General features: G+C 54.9%; 1 protein-coding gene across 3 annotated transcripts; it reads left to right on the top strand.

Moving 5' to 3' along the window:
- The first annotated feature begins 5,956 nt into the window (after positions 1-5,956).
- FABP3 (fatty acid binding protein 3) lies at positions 5,957-24,905 on the top strand. 3 transcript variants are annotated; one of them, XM_042950315.1, is made up of 5 exons: positions 5,957-6,067; positions 17,572-17,670; positions 21,080-21,252; positions 23,203-23,304; positions 24,617-24,905. In XM_042950315.1, exons 2-5 carry the CDS (start codon positions 17,598-17,600, stop codon positions 24,668-24,670), a joined length of 402 nt encoding a protein of 133 aa, XP_042806249.1. In that variant the 5' UTR covers positions 5,957-6,067; positions 17,572-17,597; the 3' UTR covers positions 24,671-24,905. The 3 variants fall into 3 exon arrangements, with proteins under 3 accessions (XP_042806249.1, XP_042806246.1, XP_042806248.1); XM_042950312.1 differs by lacking the exon at positions 5,957-6,067 and adding an exon at positions 7,641-7,773; XM_042950314.1 differs by lacking the exon at positions 5,957-6,067 and adding an exon at positions 14,727-14,820.
- Positions 24,906-24,962: the final 57 nt, after the last annotated feature.

The raw sequence follows: 24,962 nt of genomic DNA, 5'->3' as shown, positions 1-24,962 counted from the left end.
AATTAGTGCCCTCACAGGGGCCTCTCTTGTCATTGGGGGGTAGGAGAAGTCAGTCCAGGAAGTTGAGGGGACCCAATGGGACAGCTTGGCTCAGGGCCAGGCCTTCAAGGCTGGATGATTTTCATGACTCCAATCAAAATGCCTTTGCCACCACTGGGCCAGACCTCAGGGCCTCTGACTCAGGGGTCAGCACCTCCTGCCCGGCACCCCATGAGCAAAGAGTCTTCTCTGGGCCTCAAGCTCCACCTTGGCCCCCTTCCTCTGGAAACTGGTGGTCACCAGAGTCCCAGAACCAGTAAGAAGTTCGAAAAGGCCCTGGCAGTGTGTGCCCAGCTGCTGGGCAGAGAAATAATGACCTCTGGGGGGTTGTGGGCATAGAGCTTGGCCCTGCCTGGCAAGGGAAAAGGACCAGAAGGCTACAAACCCTGGAGGAGTTTATAACGCCAATCTGGGTCCCTCTACTCCTCCCCACCTCCTACCTCCCTCTCTCCTTCATTTCCACCCTGCTAGCCCCCGTAGCTTTCTTTCCAATGAGCTTGATAAATCCCGCTCATTCTTGTCTCAGGGCCTTTGCACTTGCTATTGCCTGCCTGCAACACTTGTCCCCCAGCTCTAGCATGGCTGCTATCATTAGGCAGGTCTCAGCTCAAACACCACCTCCTCACCAAAGGAAACTGTAAGCGTCCTCCCCGGCTGGACGCATAACCAGCCCCTCTCCGCCTCGTGACCTTGTTTGACTTTCAGCTTGCTGGCCCAGAATCCTACCCCTATCATCTCCTAGCTTGGGCGACTTGCCAGACCTCTCTGTGCCTCCATTTCCTCCCCTATGAAGTGGGGATCCTTGCGACACTTACATCCTCGTGCTGTTGGAAGGAGTAAATGAGAGGACACAGGGTCCGGCACATAGTAGGGATTCCATAAAGAATGGCCATTATGACCATCACTGACTGCCCCCTCCAGCTCCCCTTGAGAGAAGGGACTGTGTCTGTTTGCCCAAGGCTGCAACCCCAGGGCCGGGAACAGTGCTTGGTACATCAAAGGCACTCCGGAAATAGGTACTGATGTAACTGATCTGTGTCTTTCTCTCCTGGTATTTTGCCCTTTTCCTACGCTATCCTCCCAGTACAGGCAGGCGAGAGGCCTCCCCAGGCTGGAAGGCGAGGAAGGATGGAGGAAGTGGTGAGGACGGAGACATCAGTGGCCCTGCAGAGGGCAGCCGGAGTCCCAAGGGAGGACCTGCCAGAAGGATCCCAAGCCTCGGTGTGACCCCCAACTCAGCAGAGTTGTGCCCTCCGGTATAACCCGGAAGCGGAGAGAGAAGTCGGCCACAGAAGGGCCATTCAGAGCAAAAGGGACAACAATGTCACAGAGGTGAGCTGTATGGACAGATGACGGGGAAACACATGGGCCCACCCAAGCCTTAGCTCTATAGGAATTCATCTCCCACCCTAATTTAGACAAAACCCATTGAGGAAAAAGAAAGTTCTATTTGTTGCACCCTCGGGCGGTGGCCTGGCAACTGGACCTGGTGCCCAACTAGAACGTTACATTGTGTTGCCCACTGGCTGACCTCTCCGAGCCTCAGCTCTGTCATCGGTAAGGTGGAGGGAGTTTCACCCCTCTCCCAGGATGCCAGCACAGGTTTTAGTCGTGATAAAAAGCTCCCGAGGACTTTCTGTGCCTCTCACTGAATCCTTTCAACAACTCTAAGGACGACTATGATCTCCGCTTTACAGTTAAGGAAACGGAGGCACAAAGAGCTGAGTCACCTGCTCTGAGGTTGAGTAGTGGGTCTGACGGCAGCCCCCCTGCTCTAACCCCAGGCCCACCCTCTCCTCCATGCAGACAGAGCAGATATGCAGAGAGCGCCCCTGTCCCCGAAACCACAGATCTGGGCTGATAAAAGGGAGGGGAGGGGACGGGGTGCCACTGGACACAGCAGGGACCAGGCAGAGGTGTGGCTCAGCACAGCCTGGCCCAGGACCACCTTCCCAGGGCTGCAGATCCTTAATGAAAGGAAAAGCCCCGCCCCCAGCCCCCTTCAGCCATCCATACGGCTGGTGTCAGGAGGCCTGGGTCAAGTGCCAGTTCTGTCTCTGGCTCTCAGGGTGACCTTGGCAAGGACCTCGCAGGACCTCTCTTTTGGCGGCCGGCCCCCAGTACAGATGAACCAGGGCTCAGTGAGCAGCTCACTCTCCCAGCTGGGCTCTGTAGTGCCCCCTGGTGGACAAATGAGCGCATGCTTCTAGCAGCTCTGAGACTGGGACCCCTGGAACCGCTCCTCTTCGCCCTGAATGCATGAAGGAGACACCCTCAAGTCTCATTTCTAGGCCCCAGGAGGAGGGGGAAGGTCCGGAGGAGATCTGGGTGGGCCAGGAGAATTCTCTGGTTTTGTCCTTCACTTGCTGTGTGGCTTTGTGCTCACCTGCCTCTCTCTAGGCCTGTTTCCCTGACTGTTAAGAAGGGAATCCTTTTTTTAAAAATTTTTTTTAATGTTTATTTATTTTTGAGAGAGAGACAGAGTGTGAGTGGGGGAGGGGCAGAGAGAGGGGGAGACACAGAATCCAAAACAGGCTCCAGGCTCCGAGCTGTCAGCACAGAGCCCAACACAGAGCGGGGCTTAAACCCACAAACCTTGAGATCAGGACCTGAGCTGAAGTCGGACGCTTAACCGACTGAGCCACCCAGGCGCCCCATCTAAGAAGGGAATCCTAGGGGCACCTGGGTGGCACAGTCTGTTAGGCGTCTGACTCTCGGTTTGGGCTCAGGTCATGCTCTCACGGTTTCTGGAGTCCGAGCCCCGCATCACGCTCCTCGCTGACAAGGCAGAGCCTGCTTGGGATTCTCTGTCTCTCTCTCTCTCTCTCTCTCTCTGCCCCTCCCCTTCTTGTGCTGTCTCTGTCTCTCTCAAAATGAATAAACAAACTTAAAAAAAAAAAAAAAAAGACAGGAATCCTGATCTGGGAGGCGTAAGGTTTGAATGAGCTGTGCGAGCTTGGGCAACTCCCTGCCCTTCTCCGGACCTTATTAGTTGATCAGACCAAATGGCCTCAGGTCCCCTCTGGCTCTGACATTCAGAGGTCCAAGGGGAAACTATGTATTTAGGGAGATTTAAGAAGAGGTGCAAGGGTCCCCAAGGGGGAACTTCCTTGAGGGAAGAACTGAGTCCAAATCGTCTCCCAGGGCTCAAAGGAGTCCACCTGGCATTGACTACATATTCAGGTTTTTTAATTTGACATATTTAATGAGAAAATATTCAGCGCCAGACCCTGCACGAATCGTCACTGTCCACACAGTAACATACAACACACACAGTCTTTGCCCTTGAGGAAAACTTGACAGCCTAGTCGAGGGCAGTGATTAGTGGGCAAACATTCACATTCTTGTCTCAAGTAACAAGAGGAATAGGGACAAGTCATAGCCACAGCACTGTTGGAAGATGAGGCTTCAGAAGAGAAGGGGCGTGTGAGTGGGGTTTTGAAGAATGGACAGGAGCCTATCAGACGCTGCGTTCTTTTCAATTTAAACAGCTTTTTCCTGTCACACTGGCTTGTGCAAAGATACCGATCTTAGTGAGAGTTCCGCCTTTCCCTGGGGAAGAGAGTTGTGATGCGGGTGGAAAAACCTAACCAACAAGATCTGGCTGCTCCCCTGGGGGTCTGGGGTGAGAACAGGCAACTACTGACCAGGATGAGTGGGGTGAGTTTCAGGCACAGGGTGGGAGGCAGAGGTAGGCTGAGGCCACGGGTCAGACGCCTCACCTGTTGATGTGGAGGAAAGAAAAAGGCCATGACAAACCAGCTGTGTGGATGTGTCCCGCCCTTAAGTTTGCCCTTGAATCTCTTCGCTTCAAGTTTCTTCCTCTGCTCCAAGGCACAAACCAGCTCAGACTTTCCCAGGGCAAATGGGCCTCACCAAGTCTCTCCCGCCATGGGAGTCTCTTGTTGCCAGTGTGCCGCGGGATGCCTTTGGGTGGAGACGTGTCCGCAGTGCTCTGGAGGTGTCTTAGCAATTCACGAGTTAGCGGAGTTTCAGGAGTTTTGCAAACCAGTTGTTGGGCAGTCATCATTAAAAATGAAATAACCTAACTTTACAATCAACTAATCTTTACAATCAAATGCAGTTTATTAAAATAAAGACAAGACTCAAAACTCTTCACTTCCTCGTGATTTTACATTTTGCCATCATCGAGTCTCTTGAGGTCATCCGCGTCGATGGTGTCTAATGGAAACTTGACATAACGATGTGCTTCGGCACATCTCTTCCCAACTCTGTGTTTGGTGACATCACATTGGTAACTTGAAACTGGGGCCAAGGCGGGATTATTTACTACCCGGGAATTGGTAAATGCTGCACATCAAGGCTTGATTTGCTGTTTTGACTTTCTACACTTGATCTTAGCCAAAAGGCCGAGAAGCGATGCTGTTTTGACTTTCTAAAGAAAGCGATGGACAAAATGGTAATGGCACAGACTATACCGAAGCGATGAAATATAGTATAACAGTAGTTCATGTATCAGACCTAATGACAATAATTTATTGAGAAAAGAGTTAGGAGACCAGAATGGGAACCCCGCTGCAAATTTTGATTGAGTTGCAACCATAGGCTGACCAGAGATACAAAAGTTTGGCAACAATTAACAACAGCATTCTGTGAAATTAATGGACTATACAGAATTTACAGTCAAGGGTGCATGCCCTGTGTTATTTGTAAACTGTGTGCAACACATCCTTTATATCCGTGAAATTCATAATAGACATACATACGTGTATAATGAATGTCTTTGGATTTCTGAAGAACCAGTCGTCAAACATTTGCCAGCACACCACTGGACAAATCTAAATCCAGGTTTAATAAAGTCCTTTTCAGAGCACGTTTCTTCTGGGGGAAGCCCTTTTCACCACAGGGAAGTGATTTCAGGACAAAGAGACAGATGACCTCACGCTTCCATTGTGGACATTCCCCTGACCTCGGTGGCTCTGTGCCTTTGAGCTCCGTCATTTTCAACAATGACAATAAAAGCAACACATTCAGGGGCTTTGTGGTACTTTATTTACATTTGCCAACTGAAGTGCTTTAATAAGGCCGATTTGACCGCAAGTAACAGCAATTTCGCGGGCTCGTTGAAACAAGGCAGGAATTACCGGAAGTATGAATTCGGGCAGAGCGCGAGAACTCTCCTCTGCAAACCTTCATCACTCCCTCACCCTTCCCCGGCCTGCGCACAGCTTCCTGCTTCTTTTCTCTGGTGCAAACAGCAATGAGGGGAAAGGCAGTTACTTTACAGTCAACAGGTTGACCCTTTCTTAGGTCAGGGACCAGCCTGAACGAGTTGTGCCAGTCCGTATCCCCCGAAGGATCTGATTGGCCCGCTTGGATCAGGTAGGCTTTCCTGGACCAATCAGCCGCGGCCATGGGCGTGGAGGGGCGGAGTCACACGCACACCGCCCTGGCCTCGAGGTCAGCGCCACCGACTCGGACGGGAGGGGCTCCTCCGGGGAGACGGAGGGTGGGGCAAGGGCTGGGCCAACGCTCGGAAGGTCGTGTATCAAAGGAGGTCACACGTGAAGTGCAGCCGGGTGGACGCCCAGGACTCCCCGGCAGGGCCGATTTCCTTTCATTCCCAGGGAGAAAGTCTTCTGGGTAACAGGCCACCTCGTACACTGTCCGGTATCACATTCAGTTGCCGCTGAATATGCCTTAATTACACACTTGATAGTTTTGTCTGTAAAGAGGTGAAAAACACATATGGCTCGCGCTCAGATAGCTTCTAAATATTGAGGTCGTAGTAGAAGACAGTCATCTGTTTCTGCGGTCTGGTGACCATCCTGGGGCTCCCAGGGTTGCCCGTGGGTCCCCATCAAGGTGATGCTGCGTCATAATCATGTTGTTTCCTTACTTCACAATACTCCCTGAGCACCTCCCCGCCCCCCTGCCCAGGGTGGGCCACAGAGCCACAGGGTCCACAGGGCCTGGCACACTCCAGGTACTGAAGAGCAGGCTCTTCCGGGGGCGGATGGCCTGCCTGGGTTCGAATCCCGACTTCCCTACTAGCTGTGAGAGTCAGGCAAGTGACAACTATTCTGTGCCTCGGTTTCCTCACCTGTAAAATCGAGATAAATAACTGTGCCTACCACATATGGTTGTAAGGACTGAATGAGTTTGCTTTTTTTAATTTTTAATATTTATTTATTTTTGAGAGAGAGAGAGAGAGAGCGCGCGCAGGGGAGGGACAGAGAGAGAGGGAGACACAGAATCCGAAGCAGGCTCCAGGCTCCGAGCTATCAGCAACAAAGCCTGATGCAGGGCTCGAACCCACGAACTGAGAGATCCTGACCCAAGCTGAAGTTGGATGCTCCACCGACTGTACCACCCAGGTACCCCAATGTTCAAGTCTTAAGTATTATTATTAGTAGTATTAGCATTCCACTCTCAGCTGCACCCCTGCAGACTGGTGTGCAGAATGGCTGGAGGGGCTAGCATTTGCCGTCTCCTCTGTCATCCACTCCAAGCCAGCAGGCAGGCTGGTGTGTGTAGGGGGAGGAGCCGTGTGGGGCAGAGGGCTGGAGAGAGATGGCAGTCCTGATAAGGGGTGAGTGTAAGGGCCCTGGGGGTGGCTGCATCTGGCCCCCCCGGGGAGAGGCCCGGGCTCAGCGGAGGCTCCAGCAGCACAGGGGCCCTTACAGCGGCGTGTTTGGGGCGTATGGCCTCAGTGCGGTGAGTGTAGGGGTGCGAATGTCTGCAGGTGAGCGTGTCTCCGGCAGGTGTCTGTGGGACTGTGGGTCCCGAGGAATGGCCTGAAAGCTCTGGGGATGGGACCACCCTCAGGGGTGTGCAGTCTAACAGCGCCTTCTGCTCTGAAGGGCTCTGCTCTTGGTCTAATGCTTGGCTGTCACCGTCTCGACATTCTTAACACATTTTTTTTTTTAACCAGGGGCCCCTATTTTCACTTTGCAGTGGGCCCGCCAGTTATCTAACCAGTCAAGGGTCGGGGGTACGTGTGTATGTGTCTGGGGGTGCGTGCGAGGTCACGTGCGGTTTTAGGTGTATGTGCGTCACGTCTGGGCTTGCATGTGTGTCTCTGGGATGGGTCTTCCTCTGGACTAGGGGACCAGGATGCTGGTCTCTGTGGGAATTACCTCCCCCACCCCCACCCAAGACACAGAGAAAAGCCTCTCGCATCAGTTCCGCCCTGCACCCCCCAGCCCAACCTCACACCCACACCGGGACCCCTCTGTCTCTGCAAGATCCCAGCGCCCCACCGCACCCCTAGTCCTGCCCCTGTGGGAAGATGGGAAGAGTAAAAAAAAAAAAAATCAGTCCTGGGGAAAGGGCTGGGAGAGGAGAGGAGAAAGTGTGGCCCTGACAAGGGACCACGTTCACCCACCCAGCAGCAGAGCCCGAGCTCAAACTGAGTCTTCCCGCCAACCTTGCCCCAGCCTCTGACCCCCTCCACGCCTCTGACGGCTGCGCCTGCCATCACTGCCTCTGAACTACGAGCAGGATTCTATCTCTCTTGGGAAACACGGCACCCATAGCACAGTCCCCACCAGCCCCCATCCCTCCTCCGGCCACAAATGAGAAAGGGTCTGAGGACATTGACATCATCGCGTTCATCCCTCATTGGTCAGATGGGGAAACTGAGACCCAGAGAGGCATAGCGGCTGCTCCAGATCACTTACCCAGGGTGGCACCAGGAGCTTCCTAACTCCCAATCTCGTGGTCTTGTGCTCAGTACTCTCACTTCTCCTGTGCTCAGTACTCTACACTCAGGTAAGCACCCAGAGGCCCTGGCGTCTGAGGACTCTCTCTGCCCGCCCCCCCCCCCCAGCCCAGGGACCCAAGGGGTCTTCAGGGGGTGGTGATTGCTGCCAGCTCCCAGGGATAGAAGGGCAACCTAGGGTGGGGGTTCTGCCTGCTGTTTGTCACAGCTGCCTGGACCCCCATCCCCACCCCGCCTCCATCCCAGGCTGCAGAAAGAGCAGGCAGCAGGGGCGCGGGGGTGGGGGGGGGTGCTAGCCAGGCCCACAGAGGCCCAGAGATCTGGCCGGCACTCTTCACCAGCAAGGGCCAGGCCCCTGCTTGGCTTCCTTATCTCCTGGACGTGCCTTCTAAGAGTTTGTTTGAAGACAGGGTTTTCCGGTGTAAACGTAGCTCACCTGACCCCGCCCCCCGCCCCATTAGCTCTCTCGTCCCACCCAGTTTTACAGTCCGCAGCCTGGGGACTGGAACACAGGCCAGATGAGGGAGAAGGCAGGAGAGCAAGTGGCTCCGCAGGACAGAGCTGCAACGCTCCGCCCTCCTGGGAGGGGTCACGCTATCATCTTCGGCGACCCATCCCTCCCGGGTGTTTAGCCCTGCGGATGCAGCCCAGTTTCAGAGCCACGACAAACATCTTCTCAGCCATGTGGCCAGAAGGCTGGGCCAATCGATCTCCAGCTTCTGGGTGGGAAAACCCAGGTCCGGAGAGGGGCAATGGTGGCTGGAGGCCTGGGCTCACACGGCAGCTATGAGCCTGAGCCCCGCTTCAGGTGCCCTTGACTCAAAACTAACCACCTCCTCCTGGTTCTGGGGGATCTGTAGTCCCGTGAGAAGGAGCTCAGGGCTGGGCTGCCTCTGAAACTCCTGAGTCCAGGGGTATCTTTTCTTGAGCTACCTATTCTTTGTTGTTGTTGTTGTTAATTTTAAGATTAAGAAAAAAAAGTTTTATTTATCTTTTGAGAGAGAGAGCACAAGCAGGGGAGGGGCAGAGAGAGGGGGGGTGGGGAACAGAGGATCTGGGCTGACAGGCTGACAGCAGTGAGCCGATATGGGGTTCGAACTCCTGAACCGCAAGATCATGGCCTGAGCCGAAGTCAGACGTTGGGTTTCCTATTCTTGAATCCCCTCCAAAATCAACCTTTCTTTTCCCAACATCTTCTCCCAGCCTCTTCTGCCTCAGCTAAACCATTGGTTTAAGGGATGGGGGCTGGATAGTTCCAGATGTCCCAGCCATTCATCAGCCCCCCTATGGGGACCTCAGCCCTGCCAGGGCGCTCAGGCAGAACCTGTCCCCAGAACTTCCCCTTGTCTCAGAAACTAAAGACAGCCCTGGACCTCACTGCGTGCCAGGCTCTACTCTAAGACTTGGCGTATCAGCTCGTTGTGCCTCGACGAGGTGACGGAGGTGCAGAGAAGGCACGTAATCTGCCCACAAAGCTGACATGGTAAGGTAAGGCTTTAGCTCAGGAAACCTGGTTTCAGAGAGAGGACTTTTAACCACTGTGTCAGGGACCTTGTGTCCCGTGATGGCCACCCTCCCTGTTTTCCAGACTCACAGGCCGTCCAGAACAATGACCATGTGTCCCAGTTTCGCTTGCAACTAGATGTGGCCACGTGCCTAATTTCTGGCCAAGAGGGAGGCCATAAGTGCAGCTGCCAGGTCACGCCTTTAATTAGGAGAGGTGTGTCCTCCTCTGTCCCCTGCCTGCTGGCTGCTGGTGAGAGCCTGGGACGACTGCCATAGCCTCCTAACTAACCAGTGTCCAGTCCAGCCTCCACACGACAGCCAGAGAACTCTTAACCATGATCTGAGTCAGATCATCGTGCTCCCCCACCTGAGCCCTCAGTGACTCCCCGTGGCCTTCGGAAGAAAGGCCAGCCTCCTTGATGGTGGGCAAGGCCTTTTTTTCTCCGGACCTAAACGATCTTCCTATCTTTTATTTATTTATTGTTTATTTATTTATTTGAGAGAGAGAGAGAGAGAGAGAGCGAGCCTGCACATGAGCCGGGGAGGGGCAGAGAGGACAGAGAGGGAGGGAGAGAGAGAGAATCCCAAGTGCCACCCGTGCACAGCCGGACGCGGGGCTCGATCCCGCGAACCGTGAGACCATGACCTGAGCCGAAATCAAGAGCCGGACGCCCAACCCACCGAGCTACCCAGGCGCCCCTCATTTGCCGCTTTTATCCTCTGCCCTCATCCCAGATCAATCACCAGGAAAATCTCATCTTTCTTTAACTGTCTATTCCTCCTTTGCCTTCCCAATTTCTCACCCCACACCTGGCAAACTGCTGTGCATCCTTTAAGATCTAGTCCAAAGGGTATGTCCGGTATGAAGCCTTTCCTGACTCTCCTGGCAGAGTGAGTGGCTTCCCGCTCTTGGCCTTCCGCGGTCCGTGTGCGGTCCGCACGTGGGATAATGATAGCCTTTCTGTATTGCCATAGTCTGTAGGCATCCACCTCTCCCCTCTCTCTATAGGGGTGGAACCTAAGTTTAGGCCATCGGTTGGTTGCCAGTACGGGTCCAGGCACCAAGCCAATAGCAGTCAAGTTCAAGAATGTGTGTGTGTGTGTGTGTGTGTGTGTGTGTGTGTGTGTGCATGTCCTGAGCTGGCTGGAGGCCCAGGCCAAGGAGACAGGCAGGACATCTAGAAATAGCCACCTCCCTGGGTCCAGACCAGGCCTGGCCCCCTGATTAACTGACCCTGAGTGAGGGTGTCGGGGCCCAGGATGGGTGGGTGGAGACCAAGAGGTATGACTCAGGCAGAATGTGGCTCTATTGCCCTCTGGGGTCTGCTAGCCAAGGCAGATGGGCCCTGCCTGACTGTTAGTGGTCTGTTCTGGGACTCAGACCTCAGTGACCCTCAGTGACCAGTGGGTATTTCAGGCCAGGGCTGGGCATCACCTGCTTCTTTGGCCCCGCGGCTTGTAGGTCAAAGGGGAGCCTGCCAGCCTACCCCCTGAGGAGGTGACGGGATTGGAGCAGAGACACTGGAAAAGTTTGTCCTCTCCTGGTTCTGGCCCCACCCCACCCTCTTCCCCCACTTGGAAGCACCCTCCCTGAAACACCAACTGCCAAAGCTTGAAGGATTAAAGGGTTCATCTGGCCCAACCCCCTGCCATGGCGTTGGGGACACTGAAAGAAAGAGACTGGCCCAAGGTCACAGAGCGAGGCAGGGCAAAGACTGTCTCTGGGAAAGGCGGTGTGGAATGGTGGCAGGCCATACAAGGCCTCGGGGCCAGGGTCCTGGGTCCAAATCCCGGCTCTCATCTGTAACCTGGGGATGGGAACCAAAGTGCCTACATCACGGGGTTACTGTCAGAATCACAAGAGCTGCGAGGCTGAAACCTGCTGAATCCAGGGCCCGGCGCTTCGTAAGTGCCGCACGGCTGCGGGCAATCGTTTTCCGCACCGCGCGTCACAGCGTGTAAAGGTTCTCTGTCCCCACGATCTCATGCGCTCCTTCCTCCCACCCTGGAAGGTAGACATGACTATCCCCATCATGCAGAAAAGGAGACAGGCACAGAGAGATTGACTGGCCAAGCTCACACAGCCGGTTATCGGGTCTCCCAACTGCCCTGCCAGGGGTCTTTCCCCCTCTTCCTCCTGGCCCCTGACAGCTCATACAGTGACTCGTCAAATGGAGAGAGTGACCGCGCACAGGCCAGTCCTCAGCTCCTGACGCCACCCTGGGCTGTTCTGAGCCCTGCACTGAACAACCCCATTGCCCATCTGACGTCACCCTCCCGACTCTGGTCCCATCCTCCTAATCTCTTCCTACCTCCCACCTCTAGGAGGGCAGCTCTTTCACCCAAGTCCACCCAGTTCAAGTCCAAGTAGACGGCTCCTTGCCTTTCCTATCTAGTGTCTTTGGTGACTACGGGGCCCAGAGATGCTGCCCCCCCCACCCCCACCCAAACAGCCGATCCCAAGATCCCAGGTCCCAGACTCCCGAGTCCAAGATCCCTTCTCTGCCAGACCCTTGCCAGGGCTTGCCAACCAGCTGTCCTCACCTAAGGACACACAGGGGTCACCTGTCCACACCAGCTAGGCTCATCAGGTCTCCTGGAGCTGCCTGCCTCTTTCCAGAATCTTAAGCGGGCTGTTCCTGAATGAAGTGTGCCCTAGGGAGCGACCATTGAACCAAACGTCTGTTTGCCGCTAGGTCACATGGCACATGAACCCGCCCCGGACCTCAGGGTAGTATGAAGTGCTGTTTATAGGTTTCCCTTTCTTATTATACTTTACTCAATCTCATATTATTTGTAGTTTTATAGGCATTAGGTTTCCCTTTCTTATTATACTTCACTCAGTCTAATCTAATATTATTTGTAGTTTTGCAGAGGCAAATTTTTCATTGGATAGAGGAGCAGGGTGGGGAAGGAGCCGGGGGCTGTCTGGAATCTGGTTTGATTACTTCCTAGGACCGGAGCTGTCCCTAAAGAGAGCTACTGTCCCTAAAGAGGCACCTGGCTGGCTCAGTCAGTACAGCAGGCAACTCTTGATCTTGGCGTCGTGAGTTCAAGCCCCGCGCTGAGGATAAAACTCACTTACACACGGATGATAATAAATTAAAAAATAATAAAGAGCTACAGTTGAGATTCTGGCTACAGCTATGTGCTCAGAAGGGCAGTTCTCAGCCCCACGACCCACAGGACAGGGCGCAGTCTCAGGGCCCTCAGGGATGGAGTGGAAAGAAGGCTACAAGACAGGATACTCTGGCAAGAGAAAAGCTGAAAGTAATGGGAAAGTGGGGGAACAAGTGGGGGCAGAATTTGCAAACCGAGAACTCTGAAGAAGACAAGCGATGTCCGTTGCTCTCAGAGAGACTGTCTACTTCGCAGACCCGTGCCAGGCCCTGTGAGAGGCTCCGTGGACATGGCAGGGCCGGTGCAATAGGAAAAGTCAGACTCTGAGTCGAGTGGACCACATGGAAAGCGGGGTGAGTGCTTTGCTGGGGAAGATGGGGCTTCCCGGAGGAGGGACAGTCAAGCTGAAAAGTAAGGAATAACTAAGAGAGTAGCAGCTAGGGAGGAAGAGTCCTCTTAGGCAAACACAAAAGAGATACATGGCACCCCTTTGAGATACAACGAGAACAGAGTGGCTGCAGCGTGGAGGGTGAGGAGAGGCAGGTGGAGGCCAGAGCCTGGGGACCTCCCTGGAAGGCGGCTGAGAAGAGAAACAATTACCCTTTGTACTGCATTCCCAAGCTTATCTCCCCAGAGTCCCTGGGAGGCTGGCTTGGTGGGAACTGTGATGTGCTTTTTCTCAGATAAAGAAATACAGACCCAGAGAGGTGGTGACTTTGCCCAAGGCCACACAGCTGGTCTGTAAGCAACAGGGGCAGGAATGGAAGCCAAGTGAGTCTCACTCCAGAGCCCCCAAAGCTAGAGACGTAGACAGATTCACTCACGCACCCACTCGTTCATTCATTCATTCAATCAATATTCCATACACTCCTTCATTCATTCGTTCAATATTCATTCATTTATGCCAACCATCTGCCAGGCACTGTTCTCGGAATAGGATTTCAGTAATAAACTTAACTAATGAAACAGACGGAGCAAGGCGGAAGAGTTTGGGCTTTATTCTGCCAACAGGGAGGACAGCTGGTTTCTGGGAAAGCCGAGGTGACCGCCCCACCACCCTGAGCTACCCCCTCTCCTCTCTGGGCAGAGAGAACCATTGTTCTCCTTCCAGGGAGCATGTGCCACAGGCAGCAGTTTCTCAGAAGCAACTGGTGTTGAGTAAATCCCTACCTTTTGCCATCATTTGTTCTCTCAGACCCACAGTATCTAGAACTCTTGGGGAACGAGGAAGCGATTTCCTTGTGGCAAAAAGAACACTGCATTCCAGCCACCGCGCTGCAATCCCCCTACATAGTGAGCTCAGGGAGGATGGGGGCTGTGGCTCTCCTGTTTCCCCTGGAACCCGCTGAGCCCAGCACAGTGTCTGGGCGCAGGAGGTACTCACGGAGACCGGTGAAATGCATGAGTTACTTAAAGAGAAAGGGAGAGATTTGGAAAACTTGTCTGCAGTATCTGAAGGCACTTAATGGCCCCAGTGAGGAGACAGACACACCTGGTTCTTTGCTATTGGTTCAATGTCTCCAAGGGCCTTGGCTCATTCACATGCATCTCTGGGAAAAGTGCCCCGGGGAGACCCAGAAGGGAGAACGTAATCACCACTCCTTGAGTATTCTGTGTGTTAGGCTTCCATATGTTATCTCTTTTAATCCTCCTGTCAACCCTGGGAATAGATGGCCCTTCCTCCATTTGGGAGGAAAGGAGACTCAGAAGGGGAAGGGACTGGCTCCTAGTCTCTTGACTAGTAAGTTGCAGGCTTGGGATTTAGAACCAGGCTTCTTTCCAAAGATGCCGCTTCTGAATACATCATGCACCAGGGGAAGCTATGGAGGGTGTGGAGAGAAGGGTTAAGAACTTGATTCCGTGGCAGAGGGCTGCACCACCATTACCATAAAAAAAAAAAAAAAATTCCAGCAGGTCCTGGAGGTGGACTGGGGCAGTCAACATGCACAGATTAGGCCCCGAAGAGGTTATGGGGGGGGGGGGGTTTCTATGTCCCTGGGTCAGTGGAGGCTCCAGCTCAGCTTCTTTGGCCTCTACCTCCGGTGTTTCTCCCCGTGCCAGTGGCACATCCCCTATTGGAGGCGTCTAGATGGCAGGGAGGGTCCAGGAAGCAGCCCAAGATGCTGAGTAGGCCCCCTGCTCTCCCCCCAGCCCCGCCCCATGGCCCCACGGATCATCCGGTGCAGCTGGCCCATCTCATTGGCTCTCTCTTGGTTACTCGGCTCTCCTCTTTTCCATCTTCCCAGCCTGTGGTTGCCGTGGAGACACAGAACAGTGACATCACCATAGGGCGAGGGCTGCGGAGATGCGCTCTTGGCAGGGACTGGCCCTGCGGCCTGCCAGATGTTGTATCCACAGCTGGATCTGCCAAGGGCAAGAAGGAGGGGCAGGAAAAGGGAAGGGCGCACATTCCCTCCCCTTACCCCTCGTTCCCCAGATGCAGGGAGTGTCACGGGGCAGAGAGGATGCAGGTAATCGGAGGGATGAGAAGCTGTACGTATTTGGAAGGGAGAAGACAGCCCAGTGGAAAGCAGATAGGGCGTGCCTGAGGAGTCAACTGACTCAGGTCTGGGTGTGCTGGGGAGATGGGGGTAGGGCAGCAAGGCTAATGGGTCTAGGCTTTGTCTCCAGGCTGCTCAGCTTAGGCAGGGGACAAAAGAACTTTGTGGCAGTGTCCTTCTCAACCCATCCCCCAAGTCTCTGCAGCTGCTTCCCCATGGCTGCAGCAGGTTCTAATCCTGCCCAGAAATGAGAAGATTGAGGATTGGAGAAGCCAAGCGATCTGCTGTGGGGGGCCCGGCAGGTGAGGGACAGGGCCTGAGAATCCCACCCTATCCAAGGATGACAGTAACGATAACAGCAGTGGAATCGAGCATGGAAGTCCCCCATGCTCAGCGTTTTAAATGCACTATCTCGTTTGCTCCCCAGACATCTCTAGGGGGGTAAATACTGTTATCACTTCCATTTTCAAGATGAAACTGAGACCCACAGCCACACGTCCAGTACCCAAGGGAATCAGAACTGGCTCACAGATCTACCTGCCCGCAGCTGTTAGCCCCAGCCCTCCACGGCTGCATCGGAAGGACCATGTAGGGAGACCGCTCTGGCCTCTGGGGTCTCTAGCCGCTTGGTCCTTCAGAGAGGAGGTCCAGTGTCTAAAGGTTGTGACCTTGACTTAGAAACCATCCCACTCTCCTCCCCACCCTCCCCTGCACCTGCTCCGGCAATGAGGTCAGCAGGGCTCCGTGCCCGGCCCTAAGGCCTTCTGGCAAGTGGACCTGTCCAAACAAACCAAGAGCTTGGGCAAACGAGGGCTCTTCCTCCCTGGCTTCTTCCCAGAAAGTCAGGTAGGGGCAGATGCTGTCCACTTCCACACGGAGAAACAGAGGCCCAGGAAGGAGGGTCTGCCACACTGCACATGTGCAGAGCTGCTGGGACCCCAGGGCTAGTGTGCCCTGTGCTCCTGCAAGCCCCCTGGGTGGACCTCTGCTGGCTTCAGTTCGGTCGAGCACCATTCACTTCTTTTTTTTTTTTTTTTTTTTTTAACATTTATTCATTTTTGAAAGGCAGAGAGAGACAGAGCGCGATGTGGGGGAGAGGCAGAGAGAGAGGGAGACACAGGAACAGAAGCAGGCTCCAGGCTCTGGGCTACCAGCACAGAGCCCGACGCCGGGCTCGAACTCACCGACCCCGAGACCATGACCTGAGCCGAAGTCGGCCACTTAACAGACTGAGCCACCCAGGTGCCCCGGGCACCATTTACTTCTGCAGGGCTTCCTATCTGTTCGGCACTCGCTTACCCCTCACTTCTTCTGGGGAGTCTCCCCCAAGCCCCTAGGTCAGGACAGGTCTCCCCTCAAAGCCACCAGGCTAGGTGAGGTCTGCCTGCCCAAAGGGGAGCTACACGAGTGCGTCTTATTCATGGTGGTCTCTCCAGAGCCCAGCCCAAGGCCTGGTGAAAAGTAGGCGCTTTAATAACGGGGGGGGATTAAGAAATGAATGGACCCCTCCAAGCTTCAGTTTGCTCATCTGTAAAACAGTGGAAATGATAAAACCTACTTGGTGGACTTTGCTCCGGAAGTTCAAGGAGAAAATGCACTTAAAGCAAAAAAAAAAACAACAAAAAAAACATCAATACAAGGTGGATCTTCCTATTAAAAGCGCTTTGTAAAGTGTCCATCACACCGCAGGCTCTGTAAAGGAGGTGAGGGACATTCTGTGAAAGAGGTCGGAGAAGGGCCGGCAGGCAGGTCGGGGCTGCAGCGGTCAGGAGGTGGGGAGCTGCCCTTGAGCCTGTCAGGTGGCTGGGGGACGGAACTTCGGAAGGAGGTGAGGGGGCAAGTGACCCGATCAAATGCTCTGAGCCCTGCGTACAGGTCAGAGAAGCCTGAAGCGTGGCCAAGGAGGATGGGGAGCAGCCCTGCAGGGCGGAAAGGCCCGCGCCGGTGACATTCCACGGGGAGGGGCGAGCACGTGCGGGGCGGGAAGGGCGCGGCGGCTTGGGTCGCTTTCGCCAGGGGCAAGGTGGAGGGCACAGGGGCAGCTCAGCCTCTCACGGTGCCCCCCTGGTCTCTTCCCGCCACCGGCGAGTGCGCAGTGGCGGGAAAGCGCGGCTTCCGGGACCAGCTAAGACCAGGCTTGCAATCTGGGCTCCAATTAAGCCTCGCCTTATTTCCTGCGACCTTGTCAGTTCCCCTCTGAGCCTTGGGCTCCTCACCTGCAAAATGAGGACCAAGATGCCTGCGCCGCTTAGGGTCAGCCAGAGCTTTCCCGGCGTGGGCATCAGCCCTGTCTCCTCTAGTCTCTCACCTCTGCTCTAACCCCAAGCTCGGGGTGTCACTGGGGGACGAAGATGTCCGGAGCGCGCGCCCCACCTCGCGGGCACCGTGCCCTCAATTGCTTCCTCCTCAGATTGCGACGAGCGCCTGGAGGCCTGGGAAGAGAGCAGGTCCCGCCAGCGCGGGGCAGGGACTCGGAGGCCGGGCCCCCGCGCTGACGCAGGAGAGCCGGGAGCCACTAGCTGTCCCCCTCCCCCGGCCGGGCGGGTCGTGGGGGATGGGCAGCGAGCTCCGGGCGGTAGAGCGCCCGCCTGAGGCTTCCTATTTCGGGAGCTGGGGGTGTGGGCCACGCCTCACCACGTGATGCAAGGGCTATTTAAAGCGGTAGCGCGGGCCGGGAGCCGCGGGTCCCGGAGTCCTTGCACGCGTGTTCTGTCTCCTCAGCTTTCTCGGCCTAGCCCAGCCTCACCATGGTGGACGCCTTCGTGGGCACCTGGAAGCTAGTGGACAGCAAGAATTTCGATGACTACATGAAGTCGATTGGTGAGTGCGACTCGGGATGCTGGGCGGGGGAAGGCCTGGCCGCGTGCGCAGCCCCGCGCAGCGTTCTGGCTCTGGCTGCTACTCCGCGAGCCTGCTGCGTCCCTCCTGCTCAAGGTTGGGGAGTAAGGGAACGCGGAGGGGGTGGCAGCATGGGCTAGGGCACGCGAGGCCTGTTGGAAGGGGGTTTTCATGGTCTGAACCCGGCTAGAGGGATTCCCAGGTAGCGAGGAGCAAGGAGGTAGGTGTGCAGGTCGATGTTGGGGCGGGGAGGGCTTTCGAGGAAGAGGCGTATATATATAGGATCTGGAGCTAGGAGGTGGGTTTGTATGAAAGGAGAGCATTGACCTAGAAGGTGGGAGGCTAGCGGGAGGAGCAAAAAACCAGGAGCATGGGTGGTTTAGGGATTGGAAAGTGTGAATACGCAAAGGGAATGGGGCGGATGGGGAGTGTACTATGGCGTAAAGAAGCGGGAACCCCGAGGAGGAAGGAGGTAGAAGAGGGAAGTACCTGTGAATGGGATATGAGGAGGCGCCGCACAGTTAGCAACAACCCCTGCCCCTCCACGTTGAACTAGGGAAAGGATGGCTGCTGGAGGATGCCCTCCTTCTCACCATCCAGTCTCTGACCTTGTCCCGCAGTGGTGTGTAACCAGGCTCTAATCGCGGTCTTAGAGCCTCGTGGTAGGGTGGGGCAAGAGGACCCATTATCAGCTGGCTCAGCCACTTGTTGGGGAGGGGTCTGGTGGAGAAAACCAGTGGACTTTTGGAGTGCAGCAAGGGTCCCGGAACAAGGCCAAGATCTGTTAAAGGCAGGGAGGGTCTTTGGTCTCCGAGGGCATGGTGTTGGCTGGGGAAGAATAAAGATTCCGACTCTTTACAGGTGAGGTGCTTGGAGATCCCCATGCCTTGCCTAGTTTGACAGATGGGGAGACTGAGACCCAGAGAGACTGAAACTGGTCAGATCAGCCCCACAGCAGAGCTGATAAGAAAACCTAGATTTCTAGATGTGCAACCCAGAACTATTTTCCCCTATGGACCCTGGGGGTGGGAGTGGTAGGAACTGCTTAGCTAAGAATTGGCCTCCTCGTTTCCCCTCCTTGTATGGGCTTCGATGGAGGTGATGATGCCCTTTCACCCAAATCCCCAGGTGTGAGATTATCTTAGTCCCCCAGGCTGCGACAGGGAAACCAGCATATTGTTCATAGTCGAGCTCCATTCCATGCCTTCCTACTAGGGAAAGGGGGCTGGATTCTGGCAGATATCCAAATAAGGTGTGGGGGACCCACCTCTTAGCTCTGTTCCTAACCGTTTCCTGAACTAGGGACCACAGGTGTTGGCTCTTGAAACCAAAGCTCTCAACTGCCCCACCACAGTGTGCTGGGTACTATGCCCACAGACCCCAGGAAAGCAGCCACACTTGGAGCAAGCGAGCCCCGGGACAGCTGCTGGGAAGTCGGGATGCCCAGAGCCAGCCCCTCCTCCCTTAGTAGACATTCCAGCCAAAACCTGTGTCCCTGAAGTGAGCTGCAACATCCTTACCACCCTTCTCCCCTTATTTTGCCCCAAATAAGGGGGCGAATTTGGGCTGCAGGGCTGAGCGTCCATCCAGCCTGCTCTTCTCCATATACAGATGTAAAGAATGAGAGGCCCATGGGGGAGAAAAGACCGTCTTCAGCTCTGACAGTAAATAGCTTCAGCTTCATCTCTAAGTAGAACCCAGCTCTTTCTGAGCCTCCAAAATTGTCAGCCCCATTTTTGGTCTCAGTTTCTCTTGGCTCAGTCCCTCACTCACCTCTCAGTGGTTTCCTTCCTCAAACACACCACACCTCTGGGTAGGTCCTATGCAAACAGAGCTCCTTCCATGGTGACAAGGCCCTGCTCTCTGCTGGGGAGTGGGATTGGCCTCACTCTGACAGCAGGGCTAAGGCCAGTGCCCTTACTGGCCAGGCAGGGCGGAATCCGCCCTCGCCCCTCTAGTGTTAGACCCAGGGTTCTCAGGACATCCAGGCAGACAGACTCAGCCCAGTTAGTACCAGTGATCACAGGCAGACCTGGTGGCCATGCTGGGAGAATGGCCCAGGGAGGAACGGCGAGCAAGTTTTGGAGCCTAGATTGGTGTCTACCACTCACTCTTTGACTTTGGCACAAGTCACCTCTCTCCAAGCCTCATCTGTTAATTGGGGATATTAAAACCTGTTCGGGGCTGTTACGAGCATCAACTGAAACAACCTGTGTAGGGTCTGGGCGAAGTCCCTCACTTCCAGCCAGGGCTGTGTAGCCCGGCACACCACCTCCCCACGCTGGGCTGCTTCTGGAGGGCTCACCACAGCTGCTGGGGTCAGAAGGGCGGGCAGGGTGTCGTGATGGGAGGTTGGAGGCAAGAGGGCAGATCTCAGGGAAGCTAGGACCTGAGGGGCTTAAAGCTCTGTCCAAGAGCTCTTTGTTGCACACTCTTGCGGGACACTCGGGCTTTGCCCAGCACCCAAGGAAGCGGGGCTTGGGTCAGCAGGGAGTTCCCACAGGGCCTCAAGACTAGGAGCCAAGAGACCTGGACTTGCATCCTGACTGCACTAGCACCTGAGGCATCTCCTAAATCTGTATACTGACACACACACACACACACACACACACACACACACACACACACACACACACTCCTTTCTGCCTCCCTTCTGGGTTACGGATTAGAGGCTTTGAAAATAACCTTGCCAATAAATAAATAAATAAATAAATAAATAAATAAATAAATAAATAAATAAAAATATGTCTTTAAAAGATTAAAAAGAAAAATAGAAAATATCTTACTGCTATACATAGGGGACAAGGGTAGCAGTGCATTTCAGGGCAAACACTTCCAAGGTGGGAAATTCTTGTCCCTCAGGCTCTGGAAGGCAAAGTCTACATTTCTCTTCTTTGCTCAGCCTGTGGGCTGAAAGCTGCTCAGGTGCCCTGGAAGGCAGCCCTTGCTCCAGCCTAGGGAGGCCATATAAGCCCACTCTTCAGTCTAACAATTCTGGGTGTGAATTCCAGATCTGTGACCTTTGGGCTTCAGCTCTGTTTTTTGCATCTGTAAAGCAGAGCTAATAGCATCAAGCCTTCAGGGAGAATGGGAGGGCCAAGGGCGATAACATGCACACGAGGACAGTCCTCACCACACAGAGGCCCCTGGGCCACCGACTTGCTGTGGCATGCCTGTCCCTTAAGGTTCTCTTCTGTCTATTGCAATCAAGTGTCTCTTCACTGCACAGAGCTAACAGGAAAACTGAATTTAAAAATGGCCAGGGTCTCTGAAAGCTCTCATACTCCTCTGCTCTCGGTCCCACGTCCGGGCCTGAGAGTTGTTCACTGAGGTCCCTGTGCTCTGCCTTCCCGCTTCACTCAAATGCTCATAACCTTCCCCCTGCTCTCAGGTGTGGGTTTTGCTACCAGGCAGGTGGCCAACATGACCAAGCCTACCACAATCATCGAAAGAAATGGGGACACTGTCACCATAAAAACACATAGCACCTTCAAGAACACGGAGATCAGCTTCCAGCTAGGGGTGGAGTTCGACGAGACAACAGCGGATGACAGGAAGGTCAAGGTGAGTCATGGAAGGGGGTCTGGGAGTTGGAGGGTGTGGAGACGTGGCACCTTACTGTTGCACCCCGAGGGGCAGGTGGTTATGGGGGACTGAAATGAACAAGGTACATAAAGCCTGTGCAGTGCTGGGATGCCCCAGGTGCTAGAAGCACACTAGTCCTGTCTTCCTCCCTCTCTTCTTGGGGAGCATCTATCTGGGAGTGGGCAGCACAGGGCCAGGATGTTCTTCTGACCTCAGCGTTGACTCCAGCTCCAGCTCAGTGACCATGCATGGCACGCACTAGTTCTGGATTTCTTTCCAATCCATAGACGGGAGAGTTATGTGGCCATGGCTGTGACCTCCAAGTGCTTTAGGAAGAATGCCCAGGAGAATTCAGAGCCCTTCCCTGATTGAGCAGACCATCCTGGCCTCCAGCAGCACAGGGGGCAGCTGGGAACAAGAGGTGGGGACCTACTCAGAGGCTTCCTTTTCTCCAACCTCCACCTCCCAGCCTTGGCCAGTGACCCTGAGGAACTATTTCCAATGTTGCCAGCCCACAGGCAGGAAAAGCTGTGTTCTGGATGGGGCATGGTCTACGGTGTGTTTGTATGTCTTCCCACCAGGCCTTAGCCCCTCTCCTCCCAGGGAGGGAGGGGACATCTACCTCTAGTCTCAGGGCTTCTCACGTGTGGTGGCTCTTGTCTTTGCTGCTTGCCTCAGGCCTCCCAGCCCTCTTGGCCAGGCATGGCAGAGAGAGAACTAAGGGGCTTTGATCTCTAAAGGGAGTTCCTATAGCAATATCTCCACCAGACCCTATCAGTCAGCCCCTCAGCTGTTTCTCGGCTTCCTCACAACTGCCCCAGAAAAGACAGGACAGGGTCTGGTCTTCTCCTTGTGAAGGAAGCTGGAGCCCAGGCCAGAGTCAACAGGAAGCTGGCGGCAGAGCTGGGATGGTGCCCAAAGATGTCATCCTACCTTGGAGAGAGGTAGCTGCCCTATCACCTGCATCTGCCTCCTTGACTAGCCCACTTTTTGAGGAACAAGAATCCCAATGAAACAGTAGTGCTCTGGGATGCCTAGGCTAAAAATAATCTGGAGTAGGCAAAAAAAAAAAAAAAGAAAAAAGAAAAGAAAAAAACCACCACCTTGGGGGATGGGAATGAGGAGTAAGGTGGTGGGAGCAAGGATGCACAGCCACTCCCCATGTGGCCCCGAACACACACACAGCCTCCTCAGATTCTCCTACTGAACCCTGCTCAGCCAGAGTCCCCTAGCCTGACCTAGAGCCCCCAAATTCCTAAACAAGAGAGACCTGGGAGAGCTGCCAAATGAGAACCAGCTGATGCAGGCTGGCAGAGCCCAGAAGACTAAGTGGGCATTTGACCAGGGTCTGGAACACTCCAAGGGCACCCAGTCCCAGGACCCGGCAGTTGCTGTCCACTTGTCAGCTGAAGGGGCCACATGATGTGGATCGGGAAGAGAGAGGAATACAAAGCAGGACGTCTGATTTCCCAGCACCTCCCATCTCCACGGTCTGTTAGACGTTATGTGTGATCAGCACTCGGCCGGAGAGTCTCAGGACCCCTCCTCACCGGTCTTTCCTGGGGATACAGGATGATTCATGTCCCCTGTATCTAAGGGGCCCTAGGGCTGTGGACATCACCCAGAGGAGGGGATGAGCGCCCATTCCGAAGGCTGGTGGCACTTCTCAGAACCAGGCTGTCTGGCTCCACCATGCTGCCGGCGTCTCCCTACCCGCGCAACACCTGAAGGCCCCCGCGCCAGCCAGGCAGTCGTGGAGCAGAGGCTGGAGGAGGACTAGACAGCCTGCGGGGCTAGGTTGGAGGCGGCCGCCTGAGCTCCGTTAGTTTGGGACAGAGGCAGGGTCCTCTGTGACCCCAATGACCAGACACCATCCTGTCACTCAGTCCTGGCTCAGATTGCAGCTCAGACCTCTACCCTCTTTCACAGTCCATCGTGACGCTGGACGGAGGCAAACTTGTTCACCTGCAGAAGTGGAACGGGCAAGAGACAACACTGGTGCGGGAGCTAGTTGATGGGAAACTCATCCTGGTAAGATGGACAACTTTGGAGCCTCACCCAACCGGTTACCACCCCTTCCCGTTCGGTCAAGCCTGTGGGAAAGCCAGCGTCTTCCCCTGGGAGCAGTGGAGGGTGGAGGCGGGGTTGGGATGGCTTTAGGTGGGAGTTTTCTGTGTGGTAGCTTTGGACTCATACAGGCCTGGATTCACATCTCAGCTTATACGAAACAGGGCTTCACACACGTCACCTTCTCCGTGTCCCGCTGTAAAAGGGGCATGAGCAACACCAAACTCGTGGGCCGCTGGAGCATCAGGAGACCGTGACGTAGAGCACACAGCATCACACGGGCGAGGCAGAGGGCTACCACACGTGCCCCACGGCCTTAGTGTCCTCCTCTGTTGCCACCTTGCCTCACCCGGGAGTAGAAAGCAGGGCCAAGCTGGATCCCAGGCCCCTAGGAGAGGCTTCGCTCTCCTCCCTGGGACTGCGCTGCCACACAGAAAGCCTCTGGGCAGGGACAGTGGGGCAGTGACAGACCAGCCCTTTCCACCTCATTCCAGCCCCACCGCCGGTCAGTGCTTTGCATGCCTGGCCCTCTGCGAGTACCTGATAACAGCCTGGGGAGGAAGGGACAGCCAGGCTGGCACGTGGGTCTGTTTGGGGACAAACTTGGGGCCTCCGCTGGAAGAATGTAGCCGTGACTGAACACCCCCAGGCCCCGGGCAGAGACAGCAGCCCCTGTGGTCTCTGTAACGCTCTCCCTGCATTGCTGCATCCAGGAGGCCCTGCAGAGTTAAGAATGAGGTGTCTAGGTCTGGTGGGAATGTGATACGCAGGACCAAACACTCACTGGGCAGTTCGGCCTGTGGTGAGGCCACGGGCCTGGCTCTACGATGCCAGGCTGGATGATGGTGGCTCCAGCCTCTGGTCCCTGCACTGCTCTAAGTCGGGGAAGGAACGGAGAGTTGGTGGCCTAGCACAGTTCCTGCCCAAGAGTCTCTGGACATTTGTATTATTTGTCTACTACGTGCCAGGCACCATCTTAGGCACTACGGGAATGGTGCAAGGGAGAGAAAACACCCTGAGATCTTGACCAGTCACTTCCTCTCCCATAGCTCATTTCCCCAACTTGCTAACAGAGGAATTAAGTGCCTAACGAAACTAAAAGCTTGGTGCTAAGTATTACAAAAAAAGACACGTAAAGTACCTGGCACACAGCAGGCAGTCAATACATGAAGATTATTGGGATGAAGGTGGAGGCCCTTCCCAACAGAATGCGGAGTGCCCCAATACCTTCGGTGCCCTCACCCCTGCCCTAATCTGACTCTGTCTCTCCTTTCAGACACTCACCCATGGCAGTGTAGTTTGCACTCGTACTTACGAGAAAGAGGCATGACCTGTCCACTCCTTCACCGACTGCTCCTCTGCCAATCGACTAGCCCTGGACTCAGCACCGAATTGCCTCATTTTTCCCTTTGGCGTTTTGTATAAATCCACCTGGGTTGGGGAAATTCTTCTGGGGTCAGGCGACACCAGCCTAGATCCGTTTCTGGCTCCCAGTGTGTATGTTTGTTTTTTCAACTGCATCCAAAGGGTGCTCTAAGGTCAATAAAGCAGAGCCAAGGTCACCAGATTGCCTTTTTGCCTTTGGTGACACGACTCTGGGAGTCTTGGTTTCCTGTGTGTCG

The sequence above is a fragment of the Panthera leo genome, chromosome C1 (genome assembly GCF_018350215.1).
Source record: "Panthera leo isolate Ple1 chromosome C1, P.leo_Ple1_pat1.1, whole genome shotgun sequence".
Classification (NCBI taxonomy): Eukaryota; Metazoa; Chordata; class Mammalia; order Carnivora; family Felidae; genus Panthera; species Panthera leo.
This window is presented reverse-complemented; position numbering and strand designations above follow the sequence as displayed.

Bases quoted from the DNA above. Each gene is read 5' to 3' on its own strand.
- FABP3 (XM_042950315.1), top strand. From the start codon at position 17,598: ATGGTGGACGCCTTCGTGGGCACCTGGAAGCTAGTGGACAGCAAGAAT. The intron at 17,671-21,079 runs GTGAGTGCGACT...CCCTGCTCTCAG, and splicing joins TGACTACATGAAGTCGATTG to GTGTGGGTTTTGCTACCAGG. The intron at 23,305-24,616 runs GTAAGATGGACA...CTCTCCTTTCAG, and splicing joins TTGATGGGAAACTCATCCTG to ACACTCACCCATGGCAGTGT.